The sequence below is a fragment of the Aedes albopictus genome, chromosome 2 (assembly GCF_035046485.1).
Source record: "Aedes albopictus strain Foshan chromosome 2, AalbF5, whole genome shotgun sequence".
Lineage (NCBI taxonomy): Eukaryota > Metazoa > Arthropoda > Insecta > Diptera > Culicidae > Aedes > Aedes albopictus.
Genome location: NC_085137.1, coordinates 263,094,425 through 263,114,241, shown reverse-complemented (window position 1 = coordinate 263,114,241; position 19,817 = coordinate 263,094,425). Strand labels below are relative to the sequence as shown.

The 19,817-nt window shown below is 40.9% G+C and overlaps 1 protein-coding gene across 2 annotated transcripts in view; it reads left to right on the top strand.

The window, feature by feature from the left end:
• The window catches only part of LOC109411545 (serine-rich adhesin for platelets), a 225,833-nt gene that overhangs the window by 186,823 nt on the left and 19,193 nt on the right, over positions 1 to 19,817 (top strand). For both annotated transcript variants that reach the window (XM_029854067.2, XM_029854066.2), the window contains one exon: positions 14,902 to 15,308. In XM_029854067.2, coding sequence (XP_029709927.2) covers positions 14,902 to 15,308 — 407 coding nt within the window. The remainder of the gene's footprint in view (positions 1 to 14,901; positions 15,309 to 19,817) is intronic.

Sequence of the window (19,817 nt, the reverse complement as noted above, 5' to 3'; positions counted from 1 at the left end):
TTGGATCGTATTCAAAAGCGAAAGTTGTTCGTGGTATTTTCGCCATTCCTCGCCCACCGTTTGAGGCAGTTGGTCATCCCAGGCTAGTTTTCGATCCTTCTCATTTTCCAGAGTCCATAGGCGCTGCATAAAGACCTTCGCAGTCGTGATAGTCGCACCCAGCAGCCCTAGAGGATCGAATAGTTTCGCAACGATACTTAGCACGTTTCGTTTTGTTAAATGTTGTCCTTCAACGAACGGTGGAATGGTGAATTGAAACTTGAAACAGTCTGCGTTGGGAAGCCAAGTCAGTCCCAACGTTTTGACTTCAGCGTCTTGGTCCCAATCGATTCCATCAGCAGTAGGTAGGGCCAAGTCCTCCTTGGGGATATCCTTCAAAACTTCTGGACGATTCGACGCCCATTTCCTCAATCGAAATCCTCCGCTTAGCAGCATGGCATCGAACTGGCAACGTAGAACGATAGCAGACTCCACGTCGTCTGCACCGGAAATGACATCATCCATGTAGACATCCTCGTCAATGGCTTTCGCAGCCAATGGAAAGTTCCCTCGTTCATCTTCCGCCAACTGTTTGAGGGTGCGAGTAGCTAGAAACGGTGCAGATTTCGTACCATATGTGACCGTGATTAGCTCGTAGGTGACTATTTCTTTGTCCGGTCCAAACCATAGAATACACTGTAGAGGTGTGTCGCGTTCGTTGACCCAAATTTGGCGAAACATCTTTTCCACGTCGGAGACTACCATAACCTGTCGTATTCGACTCCGTAGGATGATCGATCGTAGATCCTGTTGCACTATAGGTCCTGCAAACAGTGCATCGTTTAGCGAGATGCCTGTAGACGTCTTGCAGGACGCGTCGAACACCACTCTGACCTTGGTTGTGGTGCTTGATTCCTTGATTACCGGATGATGTGGTAAGTAGACTCGTTGGACTGCGTCGTTGCTGTCCTCAACCATCCGCATATGGCCAAGTTCCAAGTATTCGGCCATGAAATCGTTATACTGCCCTTGAAGTTCCGGGTTTCTTGACAACCGTCGTTCCACACTCCGCAGTCGTTTCTCTGCTATTTCCCTTGATTCTCCGAGCTGTCGCAAGATCTGCTCGTCTTTGGGAAGAGTAACGGTGTAGCGACCATCTGCTTCCCTTCGCACTGTACGCCCAAACTGCTCCTCGCAGCGCGTTTCCTCCGGCGAATAGCTATTGACGGTTCCTACTTCCTCACAGGACCAAAACCGTGTCAATATTTCCACCAAGTTTTCCGAAATAGCAATATTGCACGAGAGTCGACTTTGAACGGCACCATCCACCGGTGCGAAGATTTCTCCGGAAACGATCCACCCGAAAACTGATTCGGTGAGTGTGGGCAGTCCCTGGCCCAGCGATATTTCCTTCCCCGACTGGAAGAAACTAAAGAAAGCTTGGATTCCCAGAACGATATCCACCTTTCGAGAGCGGAAGAACTCCGGATCCGCTAGCTCGACTTCTTGTGGTAGATTCCACCCGTTGATCCTGACAGTAGCTGTAGGCAAACAAGCTGTAACGTTCGGCAGGATCAGGAACTCCATAGACCTTGAATATTCCGAGGTTCGAGACTTGACTGTAGCTTCAATCTTCCGTGTAACTCTCGTATTTGTTTGACCAACTCCTTGGATTGAAATGTCGACCTTCTTCGCAGAGATCTTCATCAACCTACTCAGACTTTCCGAAATGAAATTGCACTCGGAACCCGAGTCTAGTAGTGCGCGAGCAGGATAGCGTGATCCTTGGTCGTCTTCAACAAGAACAATTGCCGTTGCTAGGAGTATTTGAGAGGACGACACCTTAGCCATGTTAGAAGACATTGTTCTCGATGACGTCTGTGGATCTGAAGCTGGTGGACCTTGCTTAGCGCCTTCAGTCGAGTTTCCAGCTTCAGTTGAACTGTGGTTCGAACTACGTTCGTCGGATTTGAAGCACATTACGGTATGGTGCCTGGCTCTGCACCTTCGACAACTGTATTTCGAAGAACAATCTCTCGCAATGTGACCTCCCTTCAAGCAGTTTCGACATAGAGAATAGCTACGCAGAAAAGATTCCCTGTTGGACATCGGTAACTTCAGGAAGTCGGGGCAGATGTGCAATCCGTGGACTTCTGAACAGGATGGACATTTCGCACTGTTGGACTGTATCGCATTATGGCTCGTTCTTTGGAAGAAAGGTTTTCGTTTTTCCTGTGACGTAGAGTCCCGTTTCATCTCTGGTTTCGCTGGCAATGATTCCAAAATCTGGATACGCCGTTGAAGAAAGTCGAGTAATTCCTTGACGGTGTCCTTGTCTTTAGCAGAGGCGTGTTCCTCCCAACCACGCCGGGTTGTAGGATCTAAACGAGAGCTGAGGAGTTCTACTAACAACAAATCCTTGTATTCAGCAGCCTCAACTACCTGATCCAGGTTTTGGACAGCCCTATCGAAACCTTCTACCAGTCGTTGTAGTTCCCCGACAGATTCCTTAGCAAGAGATGGCAGTTTTAGCAACGCCTGCACTTGCCTTTTCCTCAAAAGTTTGCTGTTATTGTAACGTTTAAGCAACGTATCCCACGCAATTTGGTAGTTAGCCGCAGTGATCTTCAGAGGGTCGAGAAGCGCCTTTGCCTCTCCGCCAAGGCAGCCCTTGAGATAGTGGAACTTCTCAACAGGAGGTAGATCTGCCTTATGGTGAATCAGGGATGTGTAGATGTCCCTGAAGCTGAGCCACTCGTCAATATTGCCATCGAAACACTGTAGCTTAATTTGCGGCAGACGAACATGATCCACCACACCATGAAACGAACCATCATCTACTCGAACGGTTTGATTTTGAGGATCGACACCGCTCAGTTCGTTCAACTTATCCAACAAGAATGATTTGACGTCATAAAAGTTGGATTCGAAGTCCGCTTGCTCCTTCAAGAAAACTTCACTTTCCTCAAATTCCTCCTGCGCTTGAATATCCCAACAAGTTTCTTAAGGAATCGACTGTTGATCTTATGTTTTGAGGTTATGGCTTTCAGTCTTGGAAGAAAAACTCAAAAACGGATTGTTAAGTCTTCATCCGACGTTTCGGTCACTATATTGTGCCTTTCTCAAGGATTCTGTGGACAATGATTTTCTTATGTTGTGTTTATGATTTTATGTGTATGTTACTCACTAACTATGCTCCGTTCTCTCGTAACATAGGCCCACAGCATAGGCCAAATTTGTCCCAGACGAACGTATCGCTGCAACAAGAATCGTGAGTATCAGGCGAACATGCTGTGTAGGCGAACAGTTTATCGTCCGGTTTACTTACTCTGCCGCCTGCGGCGGTGGTTCGGTAGAGGGGAATTCCGAAAACGATCCGGGTCGCAGAACTACGATGCAGTTGCCTGTTTGGCGCCACTTTTACTCTGATTGTATTGATTCTTGTTGTAACGATTCGTCTGTCTGTCGGACAGCCTCGCTTCGTGTATTGTTTCTCAGTGTGTGCAGTACGCCGGCATACGTATTGCTGAGGTTGTCTGTATCTGTGCGCTTGTTGACCGTGTTGTGTGTGTTTACAATATGGCATGTTTCGAGTATGTGTAGGTTCTGTTGCTTAAAACTAGAATCCACTATTCGTGTACGATCGAATGCGAAGACATGATGGTTGGCTGCCGAATGGTCTAGCAGCGCCGTCCGTTCTCGCAGCTGTGCAACCTCCACGTCCTCCGTCGTCTTGCCCTGGTCCCACAAGCTTTGTAGCCGGTTGGAACAGGAGCGGTGACTAGAGATCCTCGTTTGCAGCTTGTTCGTCGTCATGCCTACGTAACACGCAGGACAGTCTGCGCATGGGATATTATAAATCACGTTCGATCTACTGTTTTTGTCCTCGACGTCTTTCACCGGAGGCAGCATGTTACCGACGGTTTTGGCATTTTTTGAGCTAATGGTCACATTTGGGTAGTCTTTCTTCAAGATTTTCTGAATGTTTCCCGATAACTGCCCAACCTGTACCATAGAACGGTAGATCGTTTCCTCGCTGTCTGTGACGTCTTCGTTGGTAGGGTTAACCTGTCGTTCTCTCGATCGATCGATGAGGCGGTTGATCATCGTGGTGGGGTAATCGTTCAGTTTGAGCTGGGTGGTGATGATGTCACGTGTTGTGGCTGTATCGACGTTGGTTGAGAAGGTTTGGACGCGGCGGATGAAATTTTTCGCCACGTTTACCTTCTGTTTGATGCTGTGCGCCGAGTGGTACCGAGTGGAGGGACTACCACTGAGACCGGTGGTACCGTGCATGACGTCACCGTCGTACACACTGTCACAGTTCGTAGGCAAAATCATCCAAAAATCCATCACCGGCAAGTACAATGCGACGGACTCGTACACGTTCTGCGAGTACATTAACAGCGTGCAACTGCCACCGGACTACGTCCTTATTTCCTTGGACGTCGTGTCGTTGTTCACGTGTATCCCCAAGAACCTGGTGATACGTGACGTCATCCACAACTGGGAAAACATCAAGCAACACACCGACATAAACTTAGACTTGTTCCTGGAGATGACCGAGTTCTGCATCGATTGTAGCTACTTCCGGTTCAAGGGACAGTTCTATCGACAAGTTTTCGGCACAGCGATGGGTAATCCGCTATCACCCACCATCGCGGATCTAGTGATGGAGGCATTACTAGACAACGTCGTTGCGAGAATCGATTTCCCGTTCCCCGTGTTGAAGAAGTATGTGGACGACCTGATGCTGGCAGTCCCCAAGGACAAGATCGAGGAGGTGAGGAAAATCTTCAATGAATACAACGAGAAAATCCAGTTCACAGTGGAGGTTGAAGAAAACGGGAAAATTCCCTTTCTCGACCTGCTACTGGTTCGACAACCCGACCAAACGATCAAAACCGAGTGGTACATGAAGCCAATCGCCTCAGGACGGTTTCTGAATTACCACTCGGCGCACAGCATCAAACAGAAGGTAAACGTGGCGAAAAATTTCATCCGCCGCGTCCAAACCTTCTCAACCAACGTCGATACAGCCACAACACGTGACATCATCACCACCCAGCTCAAACTGAACGATTACCCCACCACGATGATCAACCGCCTCATCGATCGATCGAGAGAACGACAGGTTAACCCTACCAACGAAGACGTCACAGACAGCGAGGAAACGATCTACCGTTCTATGGTACAGGTTGGGCAGTTATCGGGAAACATTCAGAAAATCTTGAAGAAAGACTACCCAAATGTGACCATTAGCTCAAAAAATGCCAAAACCGTCGGTAACATGCTGCCTCCGGTGAAAGACGTCGAGGACAAAAACAGTAGATCGAACGTGATTTATAATATCCCATGCGCAGACTGTCCTGCGTGTTACGTAGGCATGACGACGAACAAGCTGCAAACGAGGATCTCTAGTCACCGCTCCTGTTCCAACCGGCTACAAAGCTTGTGGGACCAGGGCAAGACGACGGAGGACGTGGAGGTTGCACAGCTGCGAGAACGGACGGCGCTGCTAGACCATTCGGCAGCCAACCATCATGTCTTCGCATTCGATCGTACACGAATAGTGGATTCTAGTTTTAAGCAACAGAACCTACACATACTCGAAACATGCCATATTGTAAACACACACAACACGGTCAACAAGCGCACAGATACAGACAACCTCAGCAATACGTATGCCGGCGTACTGCACACACTGAGAAACAATACACGAAGCGAGGCTGTCCGACAGACAGACGAATCGTTACAACAAGAATCAATACAATCAGAGTAAAAGTGGCGCCAAACAGGCAACTGCATCGTAGTTCTGCGACCCGGATCGTTTTCGGAATTCCCCTCTACCGAACCACCGCCGCAGGCGGCAGAGTAAGTAAACCGGACGATAAACTGTTCGCCTACACAGCATGTTCGCCTGATACTCACGATTCTTGTTGCAGCGATACGTTCGTCTGGGACAAATTTGGCCTATGCTGTGGGCCTATGTTACGAGAGAACGGAGCATAGTTAGTGAGTAACATACACATAAAATCATAAACACAACATAAGAAAATCATTGTCCACAGAATCCTTGAGAAAGGCACAATATAGTGACCGAAACGTCGGATGAAGACTTAACAATCCGTTTTTGAGTTTTTCTTCCAAGACTGAAAGCCATAACCTCAAAACATATCCCAACAAGTCTCGTTGATTGATTGCCACAACTCATCCAGACGCGAAACCCGAACATTGATTTGATTTGTTGTCACATCTGATTTGAAATCACTTACGAACCGACGGATGTTACTAAAAGTTGCACGTAGTCCTCTAAGCCTTGCCTTCAATGTTTTCAAGTCCTTGGATGCCATGATGGAGTCTCACGGTAGTTGAATTCCGAGAAGCGAAAGATATGTGGATGTAGTTTCAAGAATTTGTCCGCTTCGGCTGGACATATACTGTTCACCTCACCTATGAGAGAAAGCAGTGTCGCTCCCGAAGCCGATCGAAACCAAATTTGAAATTTGTCGCGTCTCTCCACACAAACGGGTAATTCAGTAGCACAGACTCCAAGGCGATCCAGTGAACAATCAAAAGGCAGAAAAAGGACGGATGTAGTATTCAAAAAACGTCAACTTCGGCTGTACATATACTGTAAAGCTCACCTATGGAACTACAGATTACGCCAACAGCCACACTCGCATCACACGTTCGCATTCGTTCTCAAAGCGCAATTCCAATTCGTCTCGAAACCAGAAATCCAGTGCATCAGAGGAGGAAAACAGCAATGTAATATCGAAAGGAGGCCTGCTACGGCAGGGCATATACTCTTAGTCTCACCTGGAGAACTAAAGATGGCGCCAGATGTACCTCAAGGCTTCGACCACTGAAGCACTTGAGTATAGGGATTGCGTCCGTAAGAAATTTGAGCCAAATTTCGTCGAAAAGGGTAAAATTTATTGTTGTGGAGCATCAACAAGAAACCAGCTTCGGCTGGGCATATATCTATATATAAGTTTACCTGGGAGACAGGATTGTGCAGCACTGCCCAAGCTCGAATGGTGTCGTCGATGCCTCGTAGGTTCCCTCTAACTCGTTTGGCGTACGTCTGGCCAGACCTCGGCCACGAATCGTCACTGCACGTCGTCGTGCAAATCCCGTGATGATCAGCTAGCTCGCTCACACACCGGTTGGAACACCGGTCGTCGATCGATATCGTAGTGTAGAAGGACGAGAGTAGATCGAAATGATCGTGTTAGGACACTGAAAGAAGGCTTCGGCCAGACATATACGTGTTCAAACCTACCTGACCGGTGGTAGAACAGCACTAAGGCCGCCTACGTAGTCCTAAAATCCTCAATCCGTCCAAAAGGCACTCGAAATTCTACGTTGAAAGCTATCGATGTCGGTTTGCTTGGGCTGCAACTAGATATCGATTCTCCAAAACGATTGTGTTGTCCTTCCGAATCTCGCAATGGCGCAGCTGACCGATGGGCAATGCCTAGGAGTGGAATCAGCCAGTCGGGATGGCGGCTGAGGTATTCAGACTCTCCTATGATGGCGTAGATCCCTTTGAAGTCTTCTTAGATGGCGCGAATCCTTTTGAGGTCGTCCTATGATGGCGCAGATCCTTTCAGCCCTCTACGATGGCGCGAATCCTTTCAGCTGGCACAAAGGGCTCTTCAGTGCCAGCGCGATGGCGGAATTAGCTTCCAGGTCCCAACCAACGAATTGCCGGTCGATAGAATCCGGCTCGAAGGACCAGTTTATGTTGGGATACCTTTCGAATTCTTCGCCTTCGTCGTCCTCTGTGTGACCTTCACCGGTTGCATTTGCTGCTTCTAATCGGTGTACTGTATTTCCGGGCTTCAGGGATTCTCCAGTCCTCGTATCACTAAGGACTTTCTTCTCGATACACCAGCACACACACAGGGTTTACATAATAACGACACTTTATTCACAGGACTTTCAAAACTACACTTTATTCTTACTTCTAACATTTATTCTTAAACTACGATTCACGAACATTTAAACAACATTTAAACGGACGGAGGTTCGCCCTCCGGTGACCGATCGCGAGCAGTGGTAGTGGACAACTAAACTCTCGCGATCTCTTCCCAGCATCTCCTGGTCATCATCGGTCGACTGGTCATCCAAATTGGTGAGATCGTTCCAACCGTTGAGCGACCAATCGAGTGACTCGCCTTGTCCGACAGATTATCGTGCTTGGCTGAGTAATGTGTAGGGTAGCTATCTTGTTCGTCAACAGAATCTTTCTTAATAATGGTCTTGACATAGTTAAATCAATTATTTCGCAGTATTTGTTATAAACATTCATTAATAAGCTCATTGGACCGTTTATAGCATATGATATTCGTAGCGGTTTGAGCTGAAATATGTTTCGTGATCTTAAAGAGCGAATTGGAGCGTAAAAATTTAAGCTTGCTAATAAATTTTCCGATTGAGTGCGCTGTGAGATGAGATCGTTAATATAAGCATAAGCTATACATGCTATTTCCCTTCTTTTCTTAAGAGTTTCTAAATTGATAAGCAAGCATCGGGACTCGTACGACGGAAGAGGATAGGATGCCCATCCTAGTTTTCTAAGAGCAAAAAGTAAAAATTGTTTCTGTACAGACTCGATACGGATTGAATGAACATCTTGATATGGAGACCAAACAACGCTACAATATTCTAGTATTGATCTGACATAGGATACATATGGAGTCTTGATTGTGTAAGGATCTTTAAAATGGTAGCTGAATCTTTTAATAAACCCAAGCATATTTTGTGATTTATGAATGATTGAGTTGTAATGATCTACAAATGAAAGCTTTGAGTCCAGTAATACCAACCCCCCCGTAACTTGACAGATGAGCTCAGTTTCGCGTACCTACTTGCAAATCGCAGATGTCGCTACTGTTCGTAAACAACGGGTCCATCCTTCACTGACGCAACAATTTTTGTCCATGCGAAAACATCTTTTTGTTTCGTGGTGAGTGGAAGCCAACAAGAGGCTAGCGTTTCGTATCAAAAGGACGTATTCAACAGAAGCGCAAAAATTAATGTTCAATAAATTGAAATTATTTTGATTTTTCTTTTTTATTTGTTGTAAGAAATGTAATAAAAGCACATGTTTAAACGGTCTTCCATATTAATTGGTGACTGCGCATGCTAGACCAAACCGAAGATCAAACTCGAAAAAAACATCAACAAATGATTATTTTTAACTTCCATTTTGGCTTTGCCACCAGATATGTAGCTGTAAAATGTCAGCATAAGTAACCTAATTTATTACTTGCTGGTGCTTGATAACCGCACTAGAAGAAAACATGAGTTTCTTATCCATTTTATGAAAGCCGACTATTTTGCCTTTATCCGTTTTATAGATAAAATTTTCGCTTCTAGTAAACAAAATTCATCATGCCGAACTTAATTTGCATTTATCTACCACAAAAACAAAGCGGAAACAACAAATTAAGGTTTTTGTTTAATGTTTCAATATTTTTTGTGCGGTTTGTTATTGTCGGTTTTCGTCCTTTTAAAAAGTAACGCTTGCCGCTTTGAATCTGACAGTACCACCCGGACCAAAATTTTACGCTGACGTCGGCGTCGGTGGTGTAGTGGTAAGCGTGGTTGCCTCTCACCCCAGTCGGTCGGGGTTCAATTCCCGTCGACGCCGATGGGATTTTCTGAGACATAAAATCCGTGATCACGTCTTCCCTCGGATAGGAAGTAAAGCCGTAGGTCCCGGCCCATGTGTTGATGGGTTCGATATGTAGGGTCCTCAGGTGTGGTGGCTGTCTCCCTGGGGCGTCGGAATTTAAGGCTTAGCTCCTAGACCCAGCCGACGCAAAACACAACTGGCGCCGAACGGTGCTAGTTGGCCAGAAAAAAGAAGAAGAAGAAGAAGGTACGCTGACGTTGTTCGGCAGCTGTCAAGAAGCTCCCGGGTTGAGTAATACACCTAAGTCTCGTACTTTGGTACATCTTACAACTGGTTCATTACCCAGCAAACAGTTGAAGTTCGATTACTCGTGTTTCCTTGTAAATGATATAATGTAACACTTTTGAACATTTATATCAAGCAAGCTTTTTAGACACAAATTATGAAATGCATCAACTTCGCGTTGGAATTCTATAAAATCTGCATTGTTCTTTATTTCCATGTACAATTTCATATCGTCAGCATAAATAAGAACTTTTAGTCGTTTCAATATGAGGGCTACATCAATAACAAATAAAATGAAAAGTAAAGGTCCTAAATGTGAGCCTTGTGGAACGCCAGATGTAACATTAACGTGATTAGATATATTTCCTTCAAACCGAACTGACTGTATCCTGTTTGTCAAATAGGATTCAATCCATGTCAGGAGGAGTTCACTTGAGAATTCCGCGCGCTGTAGTTTAAAAAGCAATAGTTTTATGTCGACCCTATCGAAAGCTGTAGTAAATTCAGTGTACAACTCCTACAGCATTGGTGTCAAAGAAGCAAGTAACCAAAAAACATAAGAGAATATGATGCCGTTCTAAAATATCAAACTTATTACGTATATTAGGGTGTTCCAGAACGAAATCTATCAAAAATCAACTTTTTAAGGTTTTTCTTATCACAAATGTGATAATTACACATGTTTTCTTCAAACAAGTATACACACTCAATCCTGAATTGCCCGTTCAGCACTTTTTTGACGAAAATAGAACAGCAGAACTATTTCGGTAGCTTCGATAATCGATTTTACTGAGGCTCAGTACACCACCTGTCAAAACCGGGAGCAAAAGGTAAACAGTATAGCTGTATTCAGCTGTTCTATTTTCGTCAAAAATTTACCGAATACGATATTCCGAATTAAGTGTGTAGCTTTCAATTTCTGCCAAAAGAATTAAGTTTTGACAAGTTTTAGTGTAGTTATGATTTTTTGAAGTTCAAAAATAGTCGAAAAACACAAAATTGATTTGATGCACCTGTTAATTTCAATGGATTTGGCTGAAATTTTGACCAGTTACTTCTTTTAGGATGCCAATCAAAATATGGGGGTGGACTTGAGCATCAGAGAACATTTTTGAAAAGGTGGACAGGCCTAACGTACATATTCACGCAAAAAAATCCTGTGTAAAAACAACAAAAATAATTATTCTTTCCCGGCTAATAGTTTTACTTTTTTATTTTAAAAATAAATATTGTCTCAATAAAAACTATTGTTGTTTTCAAAAATCCAGCTGTCAACATCAACCACAGAAATATTTTGTTGAACTTACAATATTTTGTATGATGTGGCAAAAACATGCCAAGTGGGGATTGAACTCATTTCTATATAGCATGGTAATGGATGATTGCGTGTTATTGTTCACGACCACGTCTGTTCTTGAAAACTAGGTAATAAATGTGGAGTACTTTCTACGTTGTGGGCCTTTGACGCTTTTCGGTATTACCAAACATGATCATAAATCATCAATCATGATCTGTAGCACTATGTGATGAGCATGTTTTGAAAGAATTGCCAACAGCGCCCAAAATGTTGTGAATATTTGGCACCCATTCATACTTGCGAAGTTGCATTCTATCAAAACACATACGCTGGCAAAACAAAAGGTTGTTTACGGTTCAGACAGCTGCCTAGATGAATTTATGGATTTGACAATTTTTTTGTAAAATCAAAAATAAAATATTATTGCAAACAAAAAAATATCTTATTAATTGTTTGATTGTTATTATTAATTGTTTGAAAATATGTACAAAATAAATTTGTAAAATTTAAAAATAAATCAATTTGAAACAAAACTGTTGAACAAAACATTTTTTTTTTTGATTCAATGAGACGAAATTTCTCTGCGTGAAAGGCATTTTTAATAGATGTATTTTGCTTATATTATGATATTGCATCATTTGTGTCCTCTTTTTTTTGATGTCCATATGGTTGTGTGAGTACTTTTTGATGTCCATGTGGTTATTAGAAGCTCAAATTAAAAAGGAACCTTGTTTGTTGGCATGAGGTGTCGTTCAAACCAACGTGGGTAGACGATGTTTCTTTCACTAGTAATGACTATTTTCCACTTCGCGAGTAGGTACTGTACAAAAGGATAGGGCATGCTCTATCCGTATTGTCTAGTGTCATTCTTCCTTCAAATAGCATATAACTAACTCGAAACATTGAACGTGTCCGTGTCTTAAAAAAGTAATGATTTCGCATTAAAATTTCTTCAGCAGTTCGCAGATATTGCTATGTACGTTTGTTGAAAACAGGACAGGAACACCGCTCTTTCAGCAGGATCAATAAAACGCACCATATTTAACCACATGCTACAAAGCTAAAATACTTTATTAGGTAAACATAAAAATAGTACATACATTTAAAGGACACTTACAACTTCGGTGATTTATTTTCATCAGGGAAACATTGATTCCGATGCGTGCAGTCTGTTCACTGTTTTCACTATTTCTGACGTGATTGATAGCAATGAGCACAAAAAATCACACAAAGAGACAGCAAATAAAATAGGCTGATGAGCAGGGGTTCGCATGATGTATTCTCACGTTACACTCCCCCCCGTAACACTTCGTGCCAAAACGTGAACGAAGTTTTACCCCTTCTCGTCGTTTAGAACCGATGAGCTATGTGAGAATCCGTGGCTAACAGCAGCAAAGAAACACTCAAATTCATCAACATGGTGCTTTCCACAGAACCGCTTGGGACATGCATTTTCACTAGTATGCAAACGATCATACAGCACGAGTTGGTTGGTATGTAAACGGTGTGCTACACTAGTACCGCGTCGTCCAGTTTCTGCAGAGCGCATTATTGTGATGAGTCTTTTATTGCTGCTTTAAAGGTCAAACCATTCTCAGCTCAAATAAATTATTGATCGAGGTTCGCGCCTACAGGATGGCATCGTAGCATGGCTATTGTTTCGCTTGAAGTGGAATACAACTAACAACCCGGAATGGTGCACTTGATTGAAAACATATGGGACATGCAATAGTGATAGCCCACAGAAGATCCTTAGCGGCGTCCTGCTTTCAGTGATAGCACCCGCCCGATGTCTGCGGTTGCATTGATCCACAGCTTCGCGAAAACCATTCTCTACCTATCCCGACTTCCTAGTTGAAGTTATCTTCGGCGCGATGATAGTGAACCTCGAAGTTCTTTGTAGTGTTGAAAACAGGACAGGAACACCGCTCTTTCAGCAGGATCAATAAAACGCAGCATATTTAACCACATGCTACAAAGCTAAAATACTTTATTAGGTAAACATAAAAATAGTACATACATTTAAAGGACACTTACAACTTCGGTGATTTATTTTCATCAGGGAAACATTGATTCCGATGCGTGCAGTCTGTCCACTGTTTTCACTATTTCTGACGTGATTGATAGCAATGAGCACAAAAAATCACACAAAGAGACAGCAAATAAAATAGGCTGATGAGCAGGGGTTCGCATGATGTATTCTCACGTTACAACGTTCAAGATGCAAACGGTGTCCAAATGCGTTTCAAACGCGGTAACACAGTGTCACCAAAGGCAACTTAAATAGCAACCATAGCCAATATTACCGACAACCCAGGATTCAAAATTTCCCATTGACATCGGGTCAACGGAATATGTTTGATAATGCGAATAACTTTGATAGTGTGGCAGACATTGTATATTTTATCTTATAAATATGATTTCTTCAATCAGTTAAGAAAAAGTAAAAAGTGCTTTGTGGATAAGCACAAAGATTTGAGACTAATCTCTGACTCTTAGACAAGACTGACGCAATGGTCGAGCACTGTCCTGGCCACGTCCTTGCGACTGCTGAAGGATGGGAAAAGATGGTTTGTTTTGGACACCTATGAAAAATGTAGACAGCTCTACGATCTCTCAGGCCTAGGTGTCACGGCAATTTGGGTTACCAAGCTTATGACACATCCCACGCACTTCTACACCGTGCTTTTTGAACTTCGTTGAACGATATTTTAGTGCTACAGCTATCGATTTTTAATCTTTTTGCACCAAAATGAAGATTATTGCTTCTATTTTTCTTGTAGCATTTGAAACTTTGATAAATGTTCCGAGAAAGTAGCAAATTTCTTGTCGTTAAGTCAAAATTTACCGTTTTTTGCGATGGTGTCCCGTTACGCTCTATTTCTTGGTGTTTCTTGAAGTAAAAAGTTCCAATTCACATTTGCAAAGCATTAAATGAATCTTCTAATCAAATCTGATCGTTTGATATACTGGTTGGCAAGTATTTAACAACATAACCATTTTTGGAAGCAAAAGTTTGATTCTCGCGCAAAACGTAACGCGTGGAATGTGTCTTATATAAAACTTTTTGGGCAAAAAATCAAAATTGTCGATATTTTCGTCCTTCGTCAAAGCCTTTGAACAATCTGATAAAATAAATAAGTATTAAATAAATAAAAAAGAAAAAAAAAAGCTATTGAAAATTATGAGAATTATGAGGTCGAAATACGTATCTGTCAAAGGAGGCAAATTATTAGTGGAATTAAAAGGAACAGTACTTAACCCGATTTTCTTTTTAATATCTCCATGCTTAATGGCTTGCAGTAAAAAAAGCCCAAAATCGTATATTTTACCCTATAAATTGAGCATTGAGGTATAGCTCAAAATTGTGACGTGCTGGGGCAAATCTGCGCCCGGATTCGGATTCAGCTACCCAAAATCCGTCTGAAACACATAAGTTTGCTCTTGAGACAGACCAGTAGTTAATTTTTGTTTCGCTGTGTTATTGCTCGAACTGTATAAGTATGTATGAACGATTTTTGTAGGGTATGATAAGATTTAATTTAGTGCTAAAATCATAAATTTCAGTCTTTCCGTTCAATAGTTGACATATTAAACGGCCTGCGCCTGATATATTAATTACTAACACTGTATTTTTTCTATATTTATCTATTTATATTTATGGCTGACACATGGCTTTTGGCTGATACAGCATGTGTAGAAGAAAGTGTTGGTGAAGATACGGAAGAGGAAGAAGACGAATGGAACTACATAAAAGCGGACAAGAAATCTGAAGAAAATCTACAGCGTTCCGAAATACTGGACAGTCACAGTTCAGATGAAGCAGAACTCGCTAGAAAACAATCATCTCAAGGAAGTGAACGAAGTGAATCTGTGCCAGTGCTAGCGGAATTGCCGGAGTTGAACATCGCATACGATTCACAATTGCCCGATTCGCCGTTAGTTGACAGTGTGGAGAAAAAAGACACTTTGGAAGAGGAAAAGGACGAAAAAATAGTTGGAGTATCTGCTCCTGTGGACGAAATATCCGATAACATTGTTCCAGAAGAAAGCTATTCAGCGGGATACACATCGGTTGAGCAATCGAGAATTCAACAGGTAAATCTATCTATCTATCTATTTATATCTATATCTATCTATCACATTTTTAATAGAGTATGTAGCAAAATTAAATGTTTTTAAAAACGTATAAAATCGTGGATTGCGTTTTGGGGGTGGGGCATAATGAGCACCCTAGATGGGGCAGGATGATCAATCCCTGTTTTGTACACAATAAAAGGCAAAATTCACTATTCTTGTAAATTATAAAGCTTACCGGCAACAACCAATGAGAATTTGAGGGGATTAGGGGTTTAATTTGTAGGGAACTGTGGGGTTCTATGGGGTTTACTATTAAGGCATTTTTAAACGGTGATAGTATACAGATATACTGATTTTTTCAAGCTAATAAATTGAAAATTAATGACACAACCTTTCTATATGCGTCGTGACGGAGAAAACCAAAAGTGAAATTCGTTAGTTTCGGATGTTAACCATTTTCACCATACTATCAACCTTACTATCAACTTTTTAAAGTATATTTTTTTAACTAAATATTTATACAAATATTTTGAAAGTGTTACAAATGCATTTCATTGATCCAGAAAATATCAAGAAACTTGATAGATACCCACTACGTTGTTGTTTCGATTCCAAAAACCTTATTTTAGGTCAGCTCATTCTCATAATATTCCCCCAGTCACGCATTTTGACTATTTTTTCAAAGCAAACGGTTTTTTGACAAATGTTTCAAGGTGCGCATTATGCCCCACCTTCAATGAGCAGGTGGGCTTACCCCTAATACACGATATGGATACAAAATGATAGAAATAATTGGCATTTTCCAAACACAAGCGTTGAATATTTTTGACAGATGAATCAATTTATTTATTTATTGTCGTCAATCAATTCGTAGACCGTTACATTTTTTTGCTAGGTTGCTAGCTGCACTCTAAATAGAGTTGAAACCTCTACACTAGACCCGAAGATAGAAAAGAGTACGTAATCTTTCAGAAGCAGTTTGCCACCGTACGCGGAAAATGATATCCATTAAGACACTGTTGCAAACTGACTCAAAAAGTTACGGTAGAAGATTGGAAAGTTTTCAATTGATCAGTCAGTCAGGATTTGCCTATGTAGTGTTATGATCACACAATTTGTGTTTGTCTTCTTGTTTGATTTTGTGGTATGGTATGGCGTTCAGTATGTACAGGGGATACTCAAAATAACTGGGACAGGTAAAATTTTCACTTTTCAAAAAATTCCGATAGCCAACTTTGAGCTGTTATATCTGCGGATTCAATGAACCGAATGCAATGAAATTTTGATCATTTATGACTTATACAATGAGCTTTTAAAAACATTTGACTAAGCTTAAAATTATTCACACGAAAGAAAACTATTTCGATTAGTTTATTTTTCTAATATAATACCAATTTAGGCTGACACAAATTTCGATTTTCTCTAACGATCACTCTTTTCTCTGGTGGCAAGAATGAGAACCCTATTGAAAGAGTGACTCCGCCAAATTTGCCATGGCGTAGCATAGGCAAAGTGCACTTTTTTTTTCACTTTTTATTGTCGAATTCCGAATCGTAGAGAAACAAACGAGCAATTTTTGGGAAGAAAATTTAATTCTCTTTCAGATGCGCTAAGATCCGGTAGGTACGTACGAACAATTTATGTGATTAATTTAAGGAGCTCTTGCTATGCCTCCGACGGGCGATCTTCCGGATTTTTTGTTAGCTGGCCAATACGGTGTCTGTCGGCGTGGGCATCAAGAATGATGATAATGGAAAATAGCAACTACCAAGGCACAATATGAGTTAATTTTGAAGACAAAAAGTTGATTTTTTATGTAAACAAACGATTTTCTCCTTATCTCACTTAGCGGCTCTACAATTGGGAGTCACTCGAATTATTCTATAGATGTATTCGTAGATGACATCTACTGAAATATTATTTTGTTTGTGTATAAGGACTGTATCGGAAATTAACTATAAACATTCAAAATGCTCTATCTCGACGCACGGTTGGTCTTTTCATTCCGGTTCTTCTATGAAATCTTCACAATACAGTAAAGTTTAGAACAGCTTGAAGAAATTTGGAAAATGTTTAGTATTATTGAAAACATGGTTGTATGAGTGTTGCGATAGCATTTCGTAACTATAATGCGTTACGTTAAATTGCCAAGTGAGAACAAATTTTGCGATGGTTTTGAGAATAAGATTGAGAAAAGGTAAACAAGAAGTCTAGTTGAGAAAGAATACTGCCATAGAGCACATAACTAGGATGAATTAATTTCGAATAAAGTTGAATTGTGGTGTTCACTAGAAGTTAGCAAGTAAGTTCTTTTTTAAACTCATATGTGAATTGAGCTAATCAAAAGCCTTCATCTATCGCAGCTAGCACATAGAAGATCCGGCAATAGCAAATGCCGATGCCAGTGGATGCTTGCTGAACTGGATGATAGGGCTTGGATGTTGGTCTCACTGAAAATTTGTAAGAAATAGGTAATGAAACGTATTGCAATTGAAGTTATAAAAACCCCTTCGTAGCTTTAGCCTATCCATCAATAATCTGGGACGTTAAGATTTGCTGAAAGAATTTAAATCCATGACCACTAGCCCTACCTGTCAGCAACAATAAGTTTATCACACAAAATAACAATCTGTACAAAATGCATTTTTTTTAAATTTTTCACGTTTCAAACATTTGTAGCGAAAAAAATTTGTACGGGGAAAAATCTGGAAAATAATGATTATTACTAGCAGTTATGTACACATAACATATCACTCAAAACCGACTTTAAAATTCTTATTTTGGATAGAAAAACCTCCAACATTAAGAATATGGTCTATCCCAAAAAACACCTACTTTTTGGTCGAACTTTGACGGTCTGTTTTAAATATCTTCAGATGTTATAAAATTCCGTTCTCTGGTAAAACTACCTCTTCAATAGATTTAAATACATACCCAATCGAAAAAAATGCAAATTTTCAACTTTATGTACCGTGGAGGGCCCATATTCTGCGCATCTAAGAGTTTTTCAATTTCAATCAGCTGTAACAAATTCCAAATCGAACCGATTTGGCTGAATTTTTGACTGCACATAGATATTAGCTTTGTAAATGAGGGAAAAATATAATTCTTATACAAAACACTCAATTTATATGTAAAATCATGAAAATTCCAAAGTGTGTCTCTGTTCCTAATTCTGCGCACCCATTTTTGGAATGTTCCTTATTCTGCGCACTAATGTTCCTAATTCTGCGCACATGGGGAAAACTCTAAAAAGATAACATATTGTAATGAGAACATGATTCATAGATGAAATTCAATTGAATTCTTCATTTTCAACTTTTATACGACATTACGACCATATTGGAACTTTGCATGTCCTCAACATTGATACTACCTACTTTGATTACTAAGCAAAGGGAATTTTAATCATAATACACAAAAGGATTTTGTAGCATTATCGAATACTACTACGTAAAGCTTTTTAGTTATTCGCATATGCACATTTTTGTAAAATTTACTTTCATTTCTAAAGGCAATATAAACTTTTTCGCCACGACAAGGTAGCACAATCTTTGTTTGCAAACTGAGACTTCTTTCTTGTCTAACTCCAGGGTTTCCACTGTTTAAGAAAATTCCATGTAAACTAACATCATATCTCGCATTTGACGAATGCTTGCATGAATACATAAAATTTCCCCCGAGGTTGATGGCAAATGTTTAAAACAAGACAAGTGGTTAGTCCGGTCAAACTATCAGATCAAATACTCAAAAATCGTAAATTATCCTTCAAAGTTCATAAACTAACTTGTTGAGCCGTAATTACATTCACCGGATTGCTAGAAACATAGAATATCCTAGTTATAACTATGGTGGCATTTATATGATGTTTGTTTATTAATTCATGTTCAAAACTTAGTGTTGAAATGTCTGCGCAGAATTAGGACCACCATTTAATACCGGTTCCTAATTCTGCGCACCTAAGAAGAACAAGAAGATTAAAAAAAGAAGAAGAAAACTCAGTTGTTTTTTGCCGATTCTGATTCCTCGAAGACAGCAGTACAGAATGCGCATGGAAAAGCAGACATTCTCTTCATTATTTATTTCGCAAAATGCTTCAGCTCATAGATTTCAGGCAATTTACAGTACTTGCGACATCATTTTATTTTTTTACAAAATAATGATCGTTGATTTGAAATTTTTTTCTTCACAAACTTTTTCATTACTATTGAAGCAATATTCAAAAAATATATTTGAAGCTAATATTGAACTAGCGTCCGTGATATTGTGGTATATTCGAGAAAGTGCGCCGAATTAGGGACTGCGCAGAATTAGGGCCGGTCACGGTATTTTTTATTTGCGTAATCGTTCTTTGAAGACGCATAAAAAAAGAGTTCCTCGAAAAATGGCTTTTTTTCATTTTTAAGAATTGTCCTGAACTTCGGAGGGAATTTTTCCTGATAAAAATAATTTTCCTTTATCATGAGCATTCTGGAAAAGAATATAGGGGAAATTACCTATTCTCGGCCGTTTTGTTCTCTTCGTCTT